The following is a 23,056-nucleotide window of genomic DNA, read 5'->3' as shown; positions in this document are numbered from 1 at the left end:
GTCTATGTCAAATACAGGAAAATATCTACTTTCAACTGTCCGATGGGAGAAAAGGATGAGAAATAGTTTGTTGATTCAAACGTATTACAACTTTGTGTATTTAAATTCACGCTGTGTGGCTGTCTAGCTGAACAAAGTTGGTTGTAATGAGTGGTGGCCGGTGGCTCTAAAAATCGGAGGACAGGCTCCAAGTAATGGCCGGAAAATAATGAATGGAATGTTATCAAACGTCACAGCCGTTATTATGAGACATCCTTCCTTCACTAGCCTCCTTTGGGTGTAATTTCCTGACCGTCTATTTCCTGTCTAGTCAGAGACGGGTAGAGGGAGGAGAGGAGGGCACAAAGATCCCTCCTCTTGGGTGTTATCCGAGTGGGCACACAGGGACGTGTCCACACTGTGACAGGTGACTGAGATGCACCCACTGCCGCCCAGCCCAACCCTATTACAACAGTCACATTCACTCTCGCTCACACAATGACTGATGTGTTGGACGTCTCCCAACTCTCTCATTCACCCACACTGTAATATGTGTCAGTCTCCTTCCATTAGTGTAGCGGAGCGAACCAGCCGCCTGCACCGGCCAAGTTGATAGGGATGTTCGACCAGAAGGGATTGATTTAGAGTCTGTATTGAATTTACCTGTGCTCTTCTGGGGTCCTCTCTTGTCGGTGAGGAGTAGGACCCGACATAATATGGTGACGGCTTTCCAGACCCTGGAAGAGAAATTAACAAGATAATGGTATAACTAAAAATGGCCATGAACATAAACGTTGTTACCGTGCAATATTACTCCAGGGAGTGTTGCTGGGTAGCCAGGCAGAAGGTTAGGCAGGGAGGCTGCAGCTTCCCCAGCTCTGTTTACTCTGCCGTCTCAGCACCCCATTGAGGGCCCTCCATCTGGCAGCGGCCATTGTTAGTTGCCCTGAGGAAGAGTAGGGCTACTTCCCAAATGGCACCCCTTTTCCATATATAGTGCACTACTCTAGACCAGGGCTCTGGTCAAAAGTAGTGCACTATATAGGGAATAGGGTGCCATGTGGGAAGTAGCCCTACTCTTCCTCAGGGCAACTAACAATGGCCGCTTTGTAGTGGCTGCTGAGCCGAGTTGCTCACAATGCAGGCGGACCAGCCACTATATTGCTCAGCAGACCCACTTAAGCGCAACAAAGAGGCTCAAGTGCTCTTTTGAACTACCGACCGTCTAAGAGCCTCCAGCTCCCAATAAGGATGATAAGAAACAGGGAGGTAGGGGATAGCTAGCGGAGAGCTAGGGGAGATCTAGGGGAGTGCTAGGGAGAGGGGGCATGGAATGGGAGTGGTGAGATGGATTACGCCGTACATAGAGGCAGAAAGGCCCTAGGGGATACTTTGATCACGGTCTGGTGCACATGGCTGATAACTTTTCAATCAAATTCCAACATCTCAACCGATACGCTGTGTTTTTATGGGCGATTTTTGTGTGATAATTCTCTATGCTCATTGTTTACCTGTATATTGGTATTTATGTACATTGTTGTCCCCTTGGTTTTTATAAAATTGCATAGTTGACTGTGCCCTGTGATAATCAGAACGGTGTTCTTTGATTCCCAGCATTGCAGGAGAGGAGGTTGCACTGCCAGCTGTGGAGAACACAACATGGAGGTCAAAACAACGAAACGTTGAATTGAAACGCATTTGTGTCCTTATCTAGGGCTGTGTCCCCAACGGCTCCTCATTTCCAATCTAGTGCATTACTTTTGAAAAGAGCCCCGTGGGCCCTGGTCAAAAGTAGTGCACTAGGCCCCCTAGGGAATAGATTGCCATTTGGGACGTAGCCTTAGGTGAATGATCGTCTACGTAGCTAGGCTGACCTGACTGGTTGACCGGTGACATCTGTATGGTGCTGGTAGGGAGGGTGGGCTGAGACTTGAATCTGTCGCGCTCTAGAGTAGACACGGGCGTAATGAAGTGGTGTTGGTTCCATCCGTCCTGAAGACCAGCAGAGAAAGGAAACAGTGTTAGTATGAGCCACAGAGACCTGGGGTGCGTCACAATCATATTTCCTTTCTCCTGAAGTGTACACTCCTTCACTACATCCCACAAACCTAAAAGCATTGGGCTAATGGAAGTTTTCCCATATTTCTTACACCAGTAATTTCCTTTAAATGAAGGGAAGTGAACAAATCGTATAGAAATGTAATGGTTGCATTCACATATTTAACAGATGGTATTGTGGGTGTAGTGAAATGCTTGTGTTCCTAGCTCCAACAGTGCAATAATATCTAACATTTCACAACAATACACACATCTAAAAGTAAAAGAATTGAATCAAGAAATACAGAAATATTAAGACGAGAGTGGCCAGACGAAAGCCACTTCTCAGTAAAAGGCACCCGACAGCCCACTTGGAGTTTGCCAAAAGGCACCTAAAGGACTCTCAGACCATGAGAAACGAGATTCTCTGGTCTGATGAAACCAAGATTGAACGCTTTTGCCTGAATTCCAACTGGAGGAAACCTGGCACCATCCCTACGTGAAGCATGGTGGTGGCAGCATCATGCTGTGGGGATGATTTCCAGCGGTAGGGACTGGGAGACTAGTCAGGATCGAGGGAAAGATGAACAGAGCAGTACAGAGAGATTCTTGATGAAAACCTGCTCCAGAGTGCTCAAGACCTCAGACTGGGGTGAAGGTTCACCTTCCAACAGGACAACGACGCTAAGCACACAGCCAAGACAACGCAGGAGTGGCTTCAGGACAAGTCCTTGAGTGGCCCAGCCAGACTTGAACCCAATCAAACATCTCTGGAACGACCTGAAAATAGCTGTGCAGCAACACTCCCCATCCAACCTGACAGAGCTTGAGGATCTGCAGAGAAGAATGAGAAACCCTCCAAATACAGGTGTGCCAAGCTTGTAGCGTCATACTCAAGACTCGAGGATGTAATCGCTGCCAGAGGTGCTTCAACAAAGTACTGAGTAAAAGGTCTGAATATTTATTTAAAATGTACATTTTAAAAAACAAAAACATTATGGGGTATTGTGCGTAGATTAATGAGGATAAATGTTAATGTAATCAATTTTAGAACAAGGCGGTAACTTAACAAAATGTGGAAAAAGGGTACAGGTCTGAAAACTTTCCGAATGCGCTGTATACTGTGATTGGGAGTATAGACATTATGGACAGTATGTGAATAGAATATGTTGTATTTCTGTAGAATACATAGGATAGAATAGTATATGTACAAGGGTGGAATAGGATGGCATTTACTAGAATACAGTATTATACACATTAAATGTAATGTAAACATTATTAAAGTGACCAGTGTTCCATGTCTATGTACAGTTGAAGTCGGAAGTTTACATACACTTAGGTTGGAGTCATTAAACTCGTTTTTCAACCATTCCACACATTCCTTGTTAACAAACTATAGTTTTGGCAAGTCGGTTAGTTCATCTACTTTGTGCATGACACAAGTCATTTTTCCAACAATTGTTTACAGACAGATTTTTTCACTTATAATTCACAGTATCACAATTCCAGTGGGTCAGAAGTTTACATACACTAAGTTGACTGTGCCTTTAAACAGCTTGGAAAATTCCAGAAAATGATGTCATGGCTTTAAAAGCTTCTGATAGGCTAATTGACGGTGGGTGTATTTCAAGGCCTACCTTCAAACTCAGTGCCTCTTTTCTTGATATCATGGGAAAATCAAAATAATTCAGCAAAGACCTCAGAAAAACTAATTGTAGACCCCCACAAGTCTGGTTCATCCTTGGGAACAATTTCCAAATGCCTGAAAGTACCACGTTCGTCTGTACAAACAATAGTACGCAAGTATAAACATCATGGGACCACGCAGACGTCATACCGCTCAGGAAGGAGACGCATTCTGTCTCCTAGAGATGAACGTGCTTTGGTGAGAAAAGTGCAAATCAATCCCAGAAAAACAGCAAAGGACCTTGTGAAGATGCTGGAGGAAACAGGTGCAAAAGTCCTATATCGACATAACCTGAAAAGGCCACTCAGCAAGGAAGAAGCCACTGCTCCAAAACCGCCATAAAAAACACAGATTAAGGTTTGCAACTGCACATGGGGACAAAGATCGTACTTTTTGGAGAAATGTCCTCTGGTCTGACGAAACAAAAATAGAACTGTTTGACCATCCTTATGTTTGAAGGAAAGGGGGGGGGCTTGCAAACCGAAGAACACCATCCCAACCTTGAAACACGGGGATGGCAGCATGTTGCGGGGTGCTTCGCTGCAGGAGGGACTGGTGCACTTCACAAAATAGATGGCGTCATGAGGAAGGAAAATTGTGTGGAAATATTGAAGCAACATCTCAAGACATCAGTCAGGAAGTTCAAGCTTGGTCGCAAATGGGTTTTCCAAATGGACAATGACCCCAACATTCTTCCAAAGTTGTCAGTCAAGGTATTGGAGTGTCCATCACATAGCCCTGACCTCAATCCTATAGAAAATTTGAGGGCAGAGCTAAAAAAGTGTGTGAGCAAGGAGGCCCACAAACCTGACACGGTTACACCAGCTCTGTCAGGAGGAATGGGCCAAAATTCACCAAACTTACTGTAGGAAGCTTGTGGAAAGCTACCTGAAATGTTTGACCCAAGTTAAACAATTTAAAGGCAATGCTACCAAATACTAATTGAGTGTATAAACTTCTCACCCACTGGGAATGTGATGAAAGAAATAAAAGCTGAAATAGATCATTCTCTCTACTATTATTCTGACACTTCACGTTCTTAAAATAAAGTGGTGATCCTAAGTGACCTAAGACAGGGAATTTTTACTAGGATTAAACCATTCCTGAATTGTGAAAAACAGATTTTAAATGTATTTGGCTAAGGTGTATGTAAACTTCCGACTTCAACTGTACACAAGGCAGCATCCTCTAAGGTGCAGGGTTCAGTAACCGGGTGGTAGCTGGATAGTGACAGTGACCAAGTTCAGGGCAGGGTACTGGGTAGAGGCCGGTTAGTGATGGCTATTTAACAGTCTGATGTGCACACTTTGGCAGGAAGGAGAGATCATTGAGACGTATCCCTACTGTAGGTGGCCTCCTCATCCCAACCCTGGTCCTTCTCTTACCTTCTTATAGATAGTTCTCAGGTCTCTGTACTGCCAGAGTGTGTTGAGGACCTGAGCGGCAGCTTTCACCACCTTCATGGAGTACCTTTTAGGGACAGAGAGACACGCGTCACGACACGTTACCACTGAGAATTTAGGACCATGGCCTCTTAGGAATCGGTGGCAAATACATGACATATTGCATGTTTCTGTGATAGAAAAACGTGTCTACTCTCAACCGTCCTTGAGAATCTCGCCTTAGATCATTCTGAGGTGTGCATGTCTCTTCTTAGACTCTCCATGTGCATCCCAAATGACACCCTATTCCGCATAGAGTATAATGCACTACGGTTGACCAGACCCTCTCTTCCTTGTATGTTTTTTCCCCCTTCCCATAATACTCTGATCAAAAGTAATGCACTATAAAGAGAATCCGGTGCCATTTAGGACGCAATGCAGACTGTCTTACAAGTAGCCGAAGGCAGCCGAAGGCAGCCCCCCCCCCCCCCCTTTCCCTTACCTCTCTCCCCTGCCCTTGGTGATGTTGAACAGCTTTTCGATGCCGCCCGTGTCGGCCAGTGCCTTGGCGTTCTCCATGTTCTTGCTGGTGACCTCGTGCAGGGTGCAGCAGATGGCCGCCACCGTCTCGTCAGAGAGCAGGGTGGTGTCGCCCCCAGGGAGACGGTTCACCAGGTCCCTCATTGCATACTTCCCTGGAAGGGAGGGAGGGAGGGAGGGAGGAGGGAGGGAGGGAGGGAGGGAGGGAGGGAGGGAGGGAGGGAGGGAGGGAGGGAGGGAGGGAGGGAGAAAGTACTGCTTATGTATGTACTGTACTTGCAACTTCTGTTATAAATTGACCATCTAGATTATGGCAAGGTTTCTTTATAAGCTGATTCTAGCTGTCATCCTCACCTTCACATACATTATGTTCTATTTGAATATTTTTGCTAAAATGATAGCTACACCTTCAACTAAAACGCCACAGAGAGAGAAACAGACAAACGGAAACAAAGAGACATTGGATTTGTGTCCTACGTAATGTATTTGTATGGCAGATTCCTTTCTCTAGGGCCGTGTAAGAGTACACAGTGTACTTTTTACATTGCGGATGCTACATGATTTCAGCTCGAGTTGTACTTCCACAGCCAACCATGTGGCGTTCCATAGTGCTAGTAGCCCCCCCAAGGGTCTACACCTACAGATCCTACAAACCATTGCCCCCCCCCCCCCCCTCTGAGACTCCCTCCGAAGAGAAATCCCTCCATAGTACCCTCTCCACACAGCCCCTCTTCCCCCATGACCTCTCCCAGGCTAAAGGCTCTGCTGGCTCAGCCTCGCTGGAACGCAAACTCATTATTTCCATAGCAGCTAGCCCATAACAACCTGTTTCCCTGAAAAGGGGTGATTTCACGAAAAACCAGAAGGAATTTGGGGATGCAATTTAAGTGCGGCGATCTGTTAGATGAGTAAGCAAGCGCTCGCAACTCTTCTAGTTCTACTTCATTTTGAACCTCTAATTTCCCATCATCTCTTGCCTTTTTCATACTCTGTAATGCTGCATAGCACATGTAGGTAAACCAGTATATAGTGCTGGTCTTTATTTATTTGCTCTGTGCTTGTGTAGCACATGTACATAGCCTACTGTACTGGTGGGTTGCGTTCCCCCCTACTACATTGAAGATGCATTGGAACAACCAATTGTTGTGCGCCACGTCGTCGACTGCACAGTCGGGATCAAATTGTTATATTATATGACGTGGTGAGCAGATGCGATAAACACCTATCCATGTGTTGAGAGACCTGCAATGCAGTCAGCCTGGAACGTGGCCCGGGGTCATCCCTTCACAGAGCCCGTGTTCGCTCCTCACCTATGAGCTCCTTGTTCCTGACGTCCAGGGCCATGTTCCTCAGGGCGGTGGCCACAGAGCAGACCACCCTGTCGTTGTCCATCCTCAGCAGCTCCACCAGGATGGGCAGACCCTTCTCCTTGCGCACCGCCGCACGGATGTACGCCGCAAACTAGTACAGAGAAGACCGAGAGAGGACGTTTAAACTCTCCAACGCATCTCGACCCAAAAGTGTACACTTCAAGTTTCCAAGAAGGAAATGAGTTTTGCAGCAATTAGCACACAGTACATAGAAGACTTAAAAACGTACATTGACTTCACCTATAAATGACAATTGACAGTTCCCATTTAAAAAGGGTTGCCTTCACACATCTAAGAAACCATACCTGTTACACAGGGGGAAAAGAACATTCAATAGAGCAGTGTTCCTGTCATATCCTCTCCTGTGTGCTGTGTTGACTGTGTCCCAAAATGGCACCCTATTCCCTATATAGCGCACTACTTCTGACCGGCCCTGGTCAGAAGTAGTGCGCTATATATATGGAATAGGGTGCCATTCAGGACGCACTGTGTGTACTATATACCTTCCAGTTCCCAGCAGACAGGTTCTGTAAGGAGCCCGCTGAGCCCTCCAGAGTGGCAGGGTTGGAGCTCTCGGCCAGCATGGTCAGGTAGGGCTTCACCACGGCTGGGTGCCACAACATCTCCGCCCCCTTGGGGGACTTGGAGAAGCCAGGGATGGGGCCCACTCCGTCCCACTGAGAACACATGATCACGACTAGAGGTTCTAATACAATGTTGACCATATACGATGACCGAGTACAGTGTTGAAGTTCACTTTAGCTCAGGGGCTGTATGTGTCTCAGAGTAGGAGTGCTGCTCTAGGATCAGTTGAGCCTGTTTTAAGATCAGAATTAAAAAATGTATATGGACAGGAGATACCTGGTCCTAATTCAGCACTTCTGCTCTGAGATGTTTTGTGAATATGGGCTCCTAGAAGAGTTAAAGGAATAGTTCACTCCAAAATCAAAGTCGGTCAGAAGTGGTCTACTGAGTCCACGTCCCACGCCATCTGTTGTGGAGATAAAGCGATACGACGACTCAATCCCAAATGAGTTGGAATGACAGGCAGACTCAGTCTGATTCCGTCATGTTAGACAACAGATGGTGTGGAACGTAGACTCGACTCGCTACTAGACTACTGTTAATTAAAAATAACATACATCTATAAATACATACATACACACGTTTGACAAACATTTGGAGTGAACATTCACATTAAAGCCTGGAAAGTGACATTTCTGAGCTCGCCTGGAGTGAACATTCCCTTTGGAGGCCTAGGACGTGATATTTCCACCACTCAGATGGAAGTTGTGTCTATGGGCGCTGGTCAAAAGAAGGTGCACTACATAAGTCTCAAATGGCACCCTAAGCGGCGTTCTTATTCCCCAAGCTTACCTGGTCTTCCTGGGAGCCCTTTTTCTTCTTCTTCTTCTTCCGGCCCCAGCAGCTGGATTCCACGTCCTTACTGGGAGACTCACTGCCCAGTAGACCGTCCAGCTCCTGGGCTCCCTGAAACCTTGACGGGGGCATCTCCAGCTCCAGGCGATACGACAGGTTCCTCAGTGTGCAAATACAGTTCTCCACGATCTAGAGAGAGCGAGAGGAGACGCGGGGAGTCCTGTTAATCATTGAATGTTATTTGATTTATTTCATTTCTATACGACTACTTTGGCAATGTGTGCAGTAACACTTTCCATGCCAATAAAGCCTTTTGAATTTGAGAGAGAATAGAGAAAGAATGAGTGAGAGAATAGAGATTGTGAGAGTGAGCGAGAGAATAGAGATTGTGAGAGTGAGCGAGAGAATAGAGATTGTGATCGAGAGAGAGAGAGAGAGAGAGAGAGAGAAGAGACCGAGTGAGCGAGAGAAGAGACCGTGTGAGCGAGAGAAGAGACCGTGTGAGCGAGAGAAGAGACCGAGTGAGCGAGAGAGAGAGAGAACATTCTGAGAGAGAAGTCATGCAGAAGAACGGCTCCTGACTTATTATAACTTTTTGGTTAATTTACGAGATTGACATTTTGGTTAATGTGCGAGATTGACGCGATTAAATCAGTAAAAAATGTACAGGTAACCAAATTGTACAACTGAAGAGCAACACAGGAGGAGAGGATTGGTATTTTAACTCACTGTGTTAATCTGCATCGTGGTAGCTAGCCAAATTCAAATCTGTCAGCTAGCATACCGTCTAGCTCTAACTGTTCACTGGTGGTAACCATAGCAAATGGCCACTGAGGCAGCGCTAGCAGCAACAGCAGAAACAGAGACCCCCCCCACAACTTTTTTTTGGAATACCCAGCAGAAATCAAATCAGAGAAAGGAAGAATCCATTTTAAAACACAGAATTCTGAGGGAGAACCCAGAAACTTGGTTTTGCCGACTGCTCACAAAACTGGACTGTCACAAACCTGTTATTTTACACAGACCACACTACTGCCTGGTATACAGCTGTAACCAGGCATTTCAGCTGTAACCAGGCATTTCAGCTGTAACCAGACATTTCAGCTGTAACCAGACATTTCAGCTGTACCACAAAGACAGGCATCCGCAAGGGAAAGCAAATCCACATGTTTGAGGACAGCAATAAGGACCAGGAACACAGGTTACTGACGGTAAACATGTACCAGAACGGCACTGTCATGGTCCAGGGCAATGAGGCTGCACTCAGCTCTTTGTGCAGGACTTCCCCACCCTAACGAAGATAGCGGAAAGCAAAAAAGAAAAAGGACAGCACCCTGACCTCTCCCCTCACCTCAGGCACCCCAACAGCAGGACTATCCTCCCCCTGCCTGCCTACAACCACCAGAGACAAGACCACACTACCATGCGCGCACAGGAACACTACCTGATCTAACGACCACACGAGGGGAGGCCATACTGTTTCTAATTGTCTTCATCTCCCCCATAGAAACAACAGTGACAGCACCGTCAACAAAAACTAAAGGAATCTGTTGCAGCTCTGTAGAAGCCTGTGTCTGTACTTTGTCAATGGTAGGTTACGGGGGGACTCTTTGGGGAGATTCACCTACTGCTCACTGCTTGGCCACAGTACAGTAGATTATATGATTACAGACATTGACTCTTTCTCTCTCAGCTCATTCACTGTCAAACCACTAACACCAACACCAAATTACATTGTTCCTCAAAAGAAAAGACATGGAAACAACCACACATTCACAGCCCAGTAAGCTGTACAACATCAGAAATTCATACAGATGGGCCCAAAACAGCACAGAAGAATATCAGAAAGCAACCTGGAACCAAAATATCCAAACACTCTTAGATAACTTTCTGGATACCACAATCACTCACAGTAAAGGCATCAATCTGGCAGTAAAAAACATCAACTATATATTCAGGCAAACGGCAAAAGAAGCACAATTGAAATTGATTTTTTTTTTTTACTTTAAAAAAATCACAGATGACAACTGGTTTGATGCAGATTGTAAAATTATAAGGAAAAAACTTAGAACACTATCCAACCAAAAGCACAGAGGCCCAAATAATGGTGAATTACGCCTTCATTACTGTGAGACTTTAACACTCTATAAATGTACACTCAGAACCAAAAAAAGCACAATACAACAGCAAGCAGCTGACACTAATTGAGGAGTCCAAAAACACAAACAACTTATGGCAAATAAAAATATATATATATATCTAAAATCAAAACAAGAGGGATTAGCGATACAAAATGGAGACATATGGACAACTCATTTTAAAACACTACAACACCGTTCAAATTGACACAAACGCAGAACGACAAATTCATGACAAGTTGAATGGATTAGTAAAAGCTATAAAGGACCATCAAAATCCATTGGACTCCCCAATTACTGACCAGGAGCTCTATTAGAAACTTCAGGCTCTCAAATTTAAAAAAGTATGCAGACCTGATGGCATCCTAAATGAGATGCTCAAACTCACTAGTGCAAAATTGCAATTGGCTATATTTAATTTGATCCTGAGTGTAGGTTATTTCCCTGATATCTGGAATCAAGGACTCATAAACCCAATCTTTAAGAACAGAGACCCTAACAATTACAGAGGCATGTGTGAACAGTAACCTGGGGAACGTTTTCTGTAGTATTATAAATGTAAGAGTTCTAAACTTCCTTAATAAGCACAATGTCTTGAGTAAAAGCCAAATTGTATTTATACCAAAACATTGCACGACTGATCATATTTACACCCTACACACCCTGATAGATAAACATGTCCACCAAAATATACTCTTGCTTTATCGACTTCCAAAAAGCATTTGATTCTATTTGGCATACAGGACTGTTCTACAAAGTTATTGAAAGTGGTGTAAGGGGGTAAAACATATGACATAATTAAATCTATGTATACTGGCAATACGTGCAGCATTAAAATTGGCAAGATAATAACAGAATTCTTTAACCAGAGTTGGGGTTGCAATCTGAGCCCTGCACTCTTCAATATTTACATCAACGAATTGGCCACTATTCTAGAAAAATCCTCAGCCCCTGGTGTTAGTCTCCACAATTCTGAAGTTAAATGCCCACTCTTCGCAGATGAGCTATGCCTGCTGTCACCCACAGCACATGGCCTACAGCAGAGCCTGGACCTGCTAGAGCAGTACTGCCAGACCTGGGCCCTGGCAGTAAACCCCCACAGCACATGGCCTACAGCAGAGCCTGGACCTGCTAGAGCAGTACTGCCAGACCTGGGCCCTGGCAGTAAACCCCAAAAAGAAGATCCCGATCTCAGGGAATTAGACCAAAGTTCTCAATTGGTTCAAAATATATAGGAGTACTGCACACACTACAATTAAAAATAAGCTCAACTGGACATCTTAATGAGGCAGTGAATGAACTGAGAAAGCACGCAGGGCATTCTATGCCATTAAAAAGCCAATTCAAATTGAAATACCTATTAAAATTTGGCTAAAACTAATTGAATATGTCATTGAACTAATTGCACTTTATGGCAGAGAGGTGTGGGGTCCACTTGCAAAACAAGATTTCATCAAATGGGACAAACACCCCATTGAAACCCTGCAGGCAGAGTTCTGTAAGATTCTCCTACATGTCCAGAGGAAAACTACAAACAATGCATGCAGGGCAGAATTAGGCCAATATCCACTAATAACAAAAACTCATAAAAGAGCAATTAAGTTTTGGAAACATCTAAAATACAGTGACCCCCTCTCATATCATTACCACACCCTGCAATGCCAAGAGCTGAGCAAAGAAAAGAGTCCCCTCATCCAGCTGGTCCTGGGGCTGAGTTCACAAACCTGTTCTACTAACACACTGAAGCCTCAGGACCAGAACATCCAATCAATCAGAATAAACCAAATTACACCACAGTCAAAACAAAACTACATTGCTTATTAGGAAACACAAGCACAAACACAAAGCAAAATGCAGAGCTATCTGGCCCTAAATCGACAGTACACCGTGTCTAACTATTTGACCATGGTTACTGACCAAAACCTTGACAAAGTACAGGCTCAGTGAGCACAGCCTTGCCATTGAGAAGGGTAGACACAAGAAAACCTGACTCCCTGTAGAGGAAAGACTGTGCAACCACTGCACCACAGCAGAACCTGAGACAGAGCTGCATTTCCTGACAAAATTTGAAAAATATAAAACAATTAGAGAGTGTAATTTCCCCAAATTTGAAACCCTTAGTCAAGGTTTCAAAGACCTCTCTGATGAGAGTAGGCTACCCGTCCTGTTGGGGGAGGACGCAGAGATCTGTGGGTTGGCAGCGCACTACATTGCTGCCTGTCATAAGATGAGGGACAGTGTCTGACAGACTAATCAATCTGCACATGTACTCTACTGTATGCTTATTGTTCAATGTATGGTTATTTTGACTCTTGGTTACTGTTGTCCAAAATAAGCTTTGGCAGAGAGAGAGAGACCGAGAGAGAGAGAGAGACCGAGAGAGAGGGACCGAGAGAGAGAGAGAGAGGGACCGAGAGAGAGAGAGAGAGGGACCGAGAGAGAGAGAGAGGGACCGAGAGAGAGAGAGAGGGACCGAGAGAGAGAGAGAGGGACCGAGAGAGAGAGAGAGAGACCGAGAGAGAGAGAGAGAGAGAGAGAGAGAGAGAGGGACCGAGAGAGAGAGAGAGAGAGAGAGAGAGGAGAGAGAGAGAGAGAGAGAGAGAGAGAGAGAGAGAGAGAGAGAGAGAGAGAGAGAGAGAGAGAGAGAGAGAGAGAGAGGAGAGAGAGAGAGACCGAGAGAGAGAGACCGAGAGAGAGAGAGAGACCGAGAGAGAGAGAGAATGGAGTGGAGAGAGAGAGAGAATAGAGAGAGAGAGGAGAGAGAATAGAGAGAGAGAGGAGAGAGAATTGAGAGAGAGAGAGGAGAGAGAATAGAGAGACAGAGAGGAGAGAGAATAGAGAGACAGAGAGGAGAGAGAGAGGGAGAGTGAGTGAGAAGAGGGATAGAAACAGAGTGAGAGAGAGGATAGAAACAGAGTGAGAGAGAGAAGAGACAGCGTGAGAGAGAGAAGAGAGAGAGAGAAAGAGAAGAGAGAGAGAGAAAGAAGAGATGGAGACAGAGTGAGAGAACAAAGAGTGAGAGTGAGACAATAGCAATAGAGAGAAAGAGTGACAGAGAGAGAGAAAGGGGGAGGGAAGAGATCTTAATCAGCACACTATACATCATAAGAGGTGTGTTCCATTGAAATAGTGATCAATAAGCCAAGCAAGCCTCTCTTGTGAGTGAGTGAGTGAGTGAGTGAGTGAGTGAGTGAGTGAGTGAGTGAGTGAGTGAGTTGTGCAGGCCTGGTGTCATCTGTAGCAGTGTAAATTAATTAGGTATGAGAGCCACACTGTGTTAACAGATTAAAGTGTCTCCACTTAGAAAGGGAGATCTGGGCTCTGACAAATGGGTTTAATTCTTTACTGTTTGATGCCCATACAGTGGTATTTGTTCAGCAGATCACTGAGGTAATGAATGTACAGGCTTTACATCCCAAATGGCACCCTATTCCCTTTTACTATAGTGCACTACTTTTGACCAGGACGCATAGGGAACAGGGTGTCACTTGGGACACAGAGAAATCAAAAGAGGGAATATTTGATGGGGAAATAATTAACCGGAACAGCTGGCAGTCTATGAACTGTAATTGCGTGCTATTAACATTGTACACATACGGGTTGATAAAAAGGCCTTCCCAATCAAGTTAGTGAGCTGTGCAAGGAAATGAGTGAGAAACGATGAAATCATTCGAAACCGGTAGGGTAGGTGTTGCCCTTAACCCCTACAGCTGCCTGCCATAGTGTGACCGTGTGTGCGCGTGCGCGTTTGTGCACAGACCTTGCTGTCGAAGTCCGAGGTGTTGACACAGGCCTTGATGACGTAGAGTAAGGAGTCCACCAGCCCCTCACAGGAGCGCATCTGTTTTCTAGCCTCCTCCCCCGCCGAGCTCAGGTTCCTATGAAACGACACACTTTTCAGGACACAGACATATGGCCCTACAGCACATACAAACACCCAAATAAATCACACACACACACACAAAGACAGACAGGCCCTGCAACGTACACAAACAGCCATGGAAAAATAGTCAAGGCTGGGTCCCAAAACGGCACCCTATTACCTATTTAGTACACTGCTTTCAACAAGGCCCCCCCAAAGGCTTTTGGTCAAAAGTAGCGCACTATAAAAAGGGAACAGGGTACCATTTGGGAAGCAGATGAAACGGTGTTTGTGTTTGTTCCCGTAGCGCAACGCTGGCGTGTGTTGTGGGGTTGACTTGCTCCACCCCATCCATAATGGATTAGGCTCTCTGGTTGGCCTGAGCGATGCCATTACGAGTGTTTTTCAGCGGGGGAAATGAGAGCCTAGCCGAGTGCGCTCAGAGACACCGTCGCCAGTCAGAGACCAAACTTCTAGCAGCTTCCCAAATAGGAACCTACTCCCTACTTTTGACCCGGGCCCATAAGGGAGCCATTTGGGATGCATCCATTGCCTTCAAAAAGGGGGGCACTGGCAGGGTGGCTAGAGAGCGAGAATAACCTGTACTACAGCTGGGTTGCAGAGTGATGATACTTACTGGGCAACCATAACATAATACCCATCTACGCCTTGCATTATGGGTGGGTGGATCAACGGACACCGCATTGAATCTGTAAGTGCACAGCCTTCTAATTCTGTGTATTTTGTTTGTACATTTTCTTTACCACACTAAATACAGTCAGAGATTACCAGGCCATGCTTCATTTGCAGTAGCTTTAAAACATCCAGAAGGGGGTGGTAGCATCAAGCTCAAAATGTCCATTACCTCAGACAGCCACTTGTGTTCCTCAGGACCAGAGACGAGTGGAACTTGAGCTTGTGGTCATTGTCAAACGTCGAGCTGCTCCATCCAGAGTGAGGTATGATCACAGTGTTTGTCAGAGTAGTTAAGGCATCCCGAATGATTGTCATCTTGACAGAATCACAGGAGGACAGGTTCCACAGCACCCCTGCAGAGAAGCAGGAGGGACAGGAAAGGGGGGGGGGGGGGGGGGGCACATTAGAGAGAGAGAGAGAGACCGGCCCACAAACAAACCCCTGGTTGTGTCAGCTGTCATGTGCAGTTAGGCTAGCCCTCCAGAGCTGCCAAGATCCAGGGTCTTTTTATAGCTCAGTACCACACAGGGAGAAGAGAGGATCAGAGGAAAAAGAATAGCCCTCATATAACAAATGAAAGCCATCCGCCAGCAGAACAGAGACGTCAGGCATCCGCATCAAATAGGATCTTAAAAAGCTTTAGATATCCTCAAGGCAAGTGAGGAAGAAATGTCTCTCTTGAGATGAACACAAGACACCACAAGATACTGGCTCAACGCATCATCTGGATAATGCAACATGTCTCCCGATATTTCTGTAATAATTGTATTAGTTTCACATGTACTTAGGGTAACCAGTAATAGTCCTAGTAAAATTTGCGATGGAGGCGCCCTTTGATTCTGCATCTGCTCCAGATTAACCCGCGTGGAGCACGTTCTTTTAACTCAGATGGCTGTTCCCGGAAGGAGAAAACACAGGCCGATTTCTACAGGGCTGCAGCTCAGCTCCTGTCTAACCACAGAGAGAGAGACTCATAGAATACGTCCCAAAATAGGACCCTTTTCCCTATTTAAACACGCTACTTTTGACCAGACTCCAATGGCACCCTATTCCCTATGTAATGCACTACTTCTGACCAGATCCCTATGGGAACCCTATGGGCCCTGGTCAAAAGCAGTGCACTATACAGGAAATAGGGTGCCACTTGGGAAGCACCCATAGTTACTACCTACACCCCCACTGACTGGCTGATCTCTTTGGATGTGTGAGGATAGGAAAGCATGGGATGGGAGTGATGCCTGGTGTGTGTGTGTGTTTGTTTGTGTGATCTTCGGCGCTTCCTTGAGCTCTCCTCTATCCACCCCAGTGTTTATGTATCCTAGCCACTGTTTGTTTTCTCTCCAATTAAACCAATGGAGGTCATCACACCCATTACTATAGCCCAAGGGCGATTCCTAAAGAGGATGCCAGCAAGGCATAACAGACAGCCAGGTATCCCTATCCGTGGAGTTCCCCAGTTCAATACAAGGTCCATTCACACTTTAATGAAATAGCGGCAATAACAACCTTACGGCCGTTACTATCATGGGGGTCCAAAACAGTCACAGCTTGGCCCGAGCGACCCATGAAAGCGTCTCTCCGCGGTTAACATCTGCACCTGCCAGTGCCGTGTGAGGCTTCATCCCGCAGCTGTAAGCTCACCTAGAACGTCTATTCTCAGGCCCTGGGATTCATTTCAGTCCAACCCCTCTGCGGTGACTTAGTGCCGTTCTCTACTAGCTTAGCCTTTGCCTTGGCTTTCTTCGATGGCAAACTCCCCTTGAGAACTCCCTTGGGATGAGAGCCTCGTAATGTAGTGATAATGCACGTACGCACACACACACACACACACACACACACGGCTAGAATAAAGCACCCAGGCAAACTGAAATGATCCAGGTCTGTCTCCCTAGCCATCACTACCCCCCCCACTCCTCCTCATCGCCCCCTAAAGCTCTACTTGAAGAAACAGCCTTTAAACTGGCCCTGTTCTGCAGTCTTTTGAAACTTGGGATAAAATCTGCAGCAGAGTCCAGTGAGGTGTGACTGACAGTTGTCTCCATAAAGCCCAGCGATTCCCATGTGTCACATTTGAGAGTCTGATGGACCCGCCTGTGTGAATTGTGCACGGAGGCTTGATCTCTCAGCTTGGTCTGGGCTCAGTTCTTTATACTGTATGTATACCAGAGGAGGCTGCTGGCGGGAGGACGACTCCTAATAATAGCAGGAACCGAGCAAATGGAATGGCAACAAACGGATGGAAACCTTATGTTTTGATGCATTTGATACCGTTCAACTCCAGCCATTATCACGAGCCCAATTAAGGTGCCGCCCGAGCTGGAGAGGCAATACGCTGTGACACGGGAGCCAATCACCTGCCTTCAGATCGATCCTCGAAAGACATATCATTTGACTGTGGCCTAGATTTATAAAGTTAGGGAGTGTGTGTGTGTAAGAAAGAGTGTATGTGCACTTGTTTGTGTGAAAGAGAGAGCGATAGGGGAGGGGAGTGTGTGTGTGTCTCATAGCTTGGCTAAAGGGCTCCATTCCGCCCCATAACGAATCCACTGCGCTTGTTATTCAGTTACTGTCTGCAGGGATGAGGTGCTGAAGCCAGGACAGCCATTATAGTACCCTGGGCTTGAGCTGGCGTGGCTTAGACGTTCAGCCGCTACCGATTGGCCAGAGTAAGGGTGCGGTGGGTGTGGTCGGGTATTAACAGGCTCTGATTGGGCGGATTAATGTGCGTCGATCAGGCATTCGTTGGCTCCGAGAGCGAGCGATTTAGAGGGGCATGTGTGCTGGCGTGCTGTGGAGCTGGTATGAGCGTGCAGATCCATTGCAATGCCAGACCCAACAGTATCAATAATCAGATGAAGTGGGGGGAGGGGCTGGATAGCGGTTGCTAAGAGGCCGGGGGCCATATGTTGACCTGGCCCTGCATCCCAAATGCCACCCTATTCTCCCTACAGAGCGTACTACTTTTGAACACGGCCCATAGAGAATAGGGTGCCATTTGGGACAGTGACGTCTCTGGTCAAAGCCCAGAGTTTGCTCTAACATGCACAATCAAAAATCAAGACTAGCTCTGACAGGGTTATTCTCCTAGGCCAGTGGGGGGACAGAGGTGGTTAGTACTATGAGTTTAGTTGCCCCCCCCCAGTCCGTCGGGTGTGGCTGACCACTACAGTATAACTGTGTGCCTGAGGTCTCAGTGTATTTCCACAGCGGCTGCAGGGTGAGCTAGGTGACAATCTGTACTCTGCCCTACATCTGAGGAAATGGATGCTTTGCAGCAGCTCCAGTGTGCCTTCCTTGATGAGCTCTATTAAATTTCAAAAAAGGAACACTGCCCAGGAGATGAGCACAGCGGGGCGGTTTTCCCCATCAGCACGCTGGAAACATATACACACACACACAACACAAGGTTATGCTTGTAGCTGACTGTCTCCTGAACTCCTACACATAGGTACTTCTATTCGAGGGGAGCCTCGTCAACATAGGAAAGCAGGAGCAGATTCCACACATGCACACTAATGTAATAGAATGTACTGTCATTTTGTTCCATCCCAGGTTGTGTGGGTATCGCTGCTCCCGGTGTAGGCAGTCATTGTAAAATAAGAATTTGTTCTTTAACTGACTTAAATAAATATTTGCGACAGCAATGATAACAGTGGGGTCACATACGGATAGACTGTGTTCCAGGACAGGGCCGTTGTGTGTGTGTGTGTGTGTGTGTGTGTGTGTGTGTGTGTGTGTGTGTGTATATAGAGAGAGGCTGTGATGACACAGTTCAGGGCCAAGCTGGTCCGTCCGTAGGGGCCAGGTGACACCTGTACTGCCACTGGGGTGACGACAACCAGGGGAGGCCTGTCCCTTTAATCTCAGAGGCCTTTTGAGGACAAGCCAATAACCACAACAGCTGCTATGGGAATCAGGGACCAGGGCTAGATTGCTTCACACGTCCCCACAAAATGACCCCCTGACTTGGGTAGAAAAGAGAAGAGAGGGGGCTCCTCCTGCTACCGTAGTGGCTCACATGGAGCACAGCTGATGATCCCACTGGAATATAGGACCACTGACATTCCCGGGGAGTAGAATAAACATGTCCTGCCAGTAAAGCTCAGAGGTGGGCAGGCTGAGTGCACTCTGGTACTCTTTTACCATACAGCACATGGCTCTTTTCAAGGGTGGAAATGTGTCAGAGGGGTGTTGGTGAGAAAATGCATCCCAAATGGCACCCATATGGTTCCGGTCCAAAGTAGTGCACTAAATAGGGAATAGGGGACCATTTGGGACGCAGGCTACGTCCTGTCAGTCCCCATTGGCTTTGGCCAGCAGGAAGTGCGGCAGAAAGCTCCTCGTGTCAATTGTTCTGATTGGTCGTGATTATCCAGAGGAGACGGTGTGATCACCGACCTTCTTAAATTGCATGGTATTCTGGGTCCTCAACTGCCTATTGGCCGTTTATTTTTGTCACACACAGTCGTAAGAAGTACTCACAACACATCAAAGCAATTTAGTCCAAGATTTGTACGACACACATCTGCATTGAACTGGCCTCCCTTTTGAATGAGAATGGATTAGACCGGCAAGAAGTGACCGCAATGCCAGTGATTCTATCCCCCCTTAAACCCTTCTGTTATAGACTGCATGTGGCTCGGATTCGTTAGTTCCTTAATTCAACCCATCAGCAAAGATTTTTCATAACTAACCCAAGATAGACCACAGCCTGTCATTTCCAATGGGAGCACATTCATCATAGTGGGCAGAACAAGCAAGGAGGTGGGCAGAGCCAAGCACGAGCTAGCGAGATCCTATTGGCGTGTTCTAGCATGTATTTGCGTATTTCCATCAGGGACCGCCTACTCTGTGTGCAATGACTCAATTCGTCCTTCAAGTCCTAGACAACACAATATTTAGAAACTTTGGCATAGGGTAAAGTCTACAAAAGAACTTTGTCCAAACATTGTCCACTCTCTCAAAACTGTATTGAGATCAGACGTTTCATCGATGAGAACATTTGCAGAACGTCGGCCAAAATCTCTCTCGCTACCATCTTCTCCCACTGCACTTCCTCTCATCACCATTTGGTAGTGAGTGGAAATGCCAACCGGATGCTTCAGATTTATACAGTCGTGAAGCATGTTTTCAGGGCCGAGGAGACCCTAAGAACAATTGGCTCTTCTTTATCCTTTGGAGTTCACCGTGCTCTGAGAAAAACCAAAACAAACACCAATTTGATTGACACGAGACTCGAGCCACATCTCCACTTCACTTCCACAACGTATCACTACAGAACGGAGCAATTGGATCCTGCACTGTGGTAGAGGTAGAGCTAGTCAGAGTAGAGCATGGAGCTGAGCTGTACACAAACAGCTGATTCAGCCACCTTGGCAAATGGCACCCTATTCCCCATGGGTCCCGTTCAAAAGTAGTGCTGCATATAGGGAATAGGGTGCCATTTGGGATCATGTGTATTCTGGTCTGGCCTGGTCCTGACCAGTTGTCCCCTAGTATCTGTCATTCAACTCAGGGGATTGGAGTTCCTCACATCCAATGACTAATGCCAAACGACTGACGAAGCGGACTGGCAAGGCTGGCAGGCAGGCGAGAAGATTAATAATTGAACAGCTCTACTTTAGGTTGTGTAGTAATGTTCCTGTCCCACAAAAAAAAAACAGTAGTGGAACTCCAGTGGATTTGATTTGGGTAAAACGTCACTGAATAATGGATGAGTGAAATAATGTGGAACTGTGACCACTGCGAATTCGCCAGAGGGCAGAGAAAGAGAGAAAGAGAGAAAGAGAGAAAGAGAAAGAAAGAGAAAAGAGAGAAAGAAAGAGAGAAAGAGAGAAAGAGAGAGAATAGCACACAGATCCGGGCTGTGGGAAGGCACGCTCCGTGGAGTTCCAGGGTTAAAAAGGGCCATTTTAAATAAATGCCGTTTCTTACCCAGAAAAATCTGGGAAAAAACAAGACAGAGTAAATTCACCAACATGCGCACACACACACACACACACATAATGCACCACGCGGACACACTCCCTCTCTTACCCGTGACCAGCTCTCTCACTTCAGCGTCTACAGTCTTCCTCAGCAGTCTGAGCAGAGCGGGGACGCCACCTGCGTTTCTCACGGCCACCTTGTTGTCGTCCGTGGCTTTCCCGTAGACCAGGTTCCTCAGAGCTCCACAGGCGTTCCTCTGGACCTCCAGGGTTTTGTGGTCCAACAGGTCCACCAGGTGTTTGATTCCCCCTAGACGGCACACCTAGAGGGTGTGGCGAGTCATCAAGAAGGCCTTGAGCATAACTCATTGGTTTGTGCAGTAAAACACCACGAGAATGACAAAACGGTGAGGACAGAGGTTCAGTCATGCAGGATCAATGTCACAAATATTTGATAAGGAACTGAACATGGATTGAGCAGGAACGTGTAGTGACTATGTTCTGAGTATCGCTCTGACAACATAAATCTGGGCTTTGTATTTATTCATTTAAGGGATGCGGAGAATAGATACCAATGGCTTTCTTATAACAGATGAAAGACACATAGAAAATGTACTGCATATCTTCAGCGATCGCATAAAATGCCTAACCGATACACTGAGTATACCTAACCTTCCTAATACTGACTTGCCCATTCACCCTCTGAATGGAACACATACACAATCCATGTCTCAAGGCTTAAAAGTCCTTCTTTAACCTGTCTCCTCCCCTTCAGCTACACTGATGGAAGTGGATTTAACAAGTGACATCAATAAGGGATCATAGCTTTCACCTGGTCAGTCTATGTTATGGAAAGAGCAGGTGTTAATGTTTTGTATGCTCAGTGAAGCCACTACGGATCTTAAGAGATCAGCTTTTCCAGCCGGCAACTCCGGCGACAGTACCAGCACCCTGTGGAGCTGTGAAATTCCAGAGGGAGCTGGAGTGGAATGGAGTCGCCACCCCAGCCCAGCCAGGGAGGGAAAGAGAGAGAAGGAGAGAGCCTCTGCAGCAGCATAATCTCTCAAAGCCTGGGTGAATCTCAATTGCATTTCCTTGATTCCTCAAGTCCTCTGTCAATGGCCCCTTCTCAAAATGCATTGCAAGAAAATATCTGAGGTTCCTCCCGTACGTTATGAGAAGGAGACGAGAAGGGAGGACGTGAGGAATCAAATAAATACAATTGAGATTCACCCCTAGGGTTGTTACAGTGACCGTAATACCGCCACACCGGCGGTCATGGGTCCTTTTATTTTTTACAAATGTGTAAAAATGTCAAAAACCTGTTTTCCCTTTGTCATTATGGGGTATTGTGCATAAAAATAAATGTTATCCATTTTAGAATAAGGCTGTAATATAACAAAATGTGGATGGGAAGGGGTCTGAATATTTTTCGAATGCACTGTATTTATTTCTAAACATTCCTAATAATAAGCACATTTCTTTGCTTACAACATGGAAATTAACCATGGAAAAAGTGTCCATTTGCAATTTAAGTATACAGACGATGTGTCTTTTTTGTGGTTTATTTTACCACCTTTTCCTACCCAATTTCGTGATATCCAATTGCGATTTCGTCTCATCACTGCAACTTCCCAATGGGTTTGGGAGAGGCGTCCTCTGAAACATGACCCACCAAACCGCACTTCTTAACACCCACCCACTTAACCCAGAAGCCAGCTGCACCAATGTGTCGGAGGAAACACCGCCCAACTGACGACCAGGGGTCAGCCTGCAGGCGCCAGGTCTGCCACAAGGAGTCACTAGAGCGCAATGAGCCGAGTAAAGCCCCCCGGTCAAACCCTCCCAATTGGGCCAATTGTGCGCTGCCCTACGGGACTCACAGCCTGGTATCAAACCCACTGCGATGCTGCACTACTCAGGAGGCCTGACATGTTGAGACAGGCTAAGGATAATCGTCCATTCTGAATCTAAACTAATTTCACATACAGTATATTATTTAGTATATGTAAAAACAATATTAAATTAAGAATAGTCTGATGGGTGACAATATCACTT

General features: G+C 46.3%; 1 protein-coding gene across 9 annotated transcripts in view; it reads right to left on the bottom strand.

The window, feature by feature from the left end:
- LOC115108400 (plakophilin-4-like) overlaps positions 1 to 23,056 on the bottom strand; it is a 118,162-nt gene that overhangs the window by 1,013 nt on the left and 94,093 nt on the right. For 6 of the 9 annotated variants that reach the window (XM_065012064.1, XM_029632711.2, XM_029632719.2 and 3 more), the window contains exons 11-21: positions 21,108 to 21,321; positions 15,241 to 15,424; positions 14,274 to 14,391; positions 8,373 to 8,564; positions 7,499 to 7,672; positions 6,936 to 7,086; positions 5,588 to 5,780; positions 5,089 to 5,173; positions 1,854 to 1,971; positions 1,491 to 1,622; positions 643 to 716 (exon numbers count right to left, since the gene is read on the bottom strand). In XM_065012064.1, coding sequence (XP_064868136.1) covers positions 643 to 716; positions 1,491 to 1,622; positions 1,854 to 1,971; positions 5,089 to 5,173; positions 5,588 to 5,780; positions 6,936 to 7,086; positions 7,499 to 7,672; positions 8,373 to 8,564; positions 14,274 to 14,391; positions 15,241 to 15,424; positions 21,108 to 21,321 — 1,635 coding nt within the window. The remainder of the gene's footprint in view (positions 1 to 642; positions 717 to 1,490; positions 1,623 to 1,853; positions 1,972 to 5,088; positions 5,174 to 5,587; positions 5,781 to 6,935; positions 7,087 to 7,498; positions 7,673 to 8,372; positions 8,565 to 14,273; positions 14,392 to 15,240; positions 15,425 to 21,107; positions 21,322 to 23,056) is intronic. The other 3 variants (XM_065012104.1, XM_065012096.1, XM_065012113.1) reach the window with 1 other exon arrangement.

Source organism: Oncorhynchus nerka, linkage group LG3 (genome assembly GCF_034236695.1).
Source record: "Oncorhynchus nerka isolate Pitt River linkage group LG3, Oner_Uvic_2.0, whole genome shotgun sequence".
Classification (NCBI taxonomy): domain Eukaryota; kingdom Metazoa; phylum Chordata; class Actinopteri; order Salmoniformes; family Salmonidae; genus Oncorhynchus; species Oncorhynchus nerka.
The sequence above is the reverse complement of the archived record's forward strand: the minus strand, read 5'-3'. Positions and strand labels throughout refer to the sequence as shown.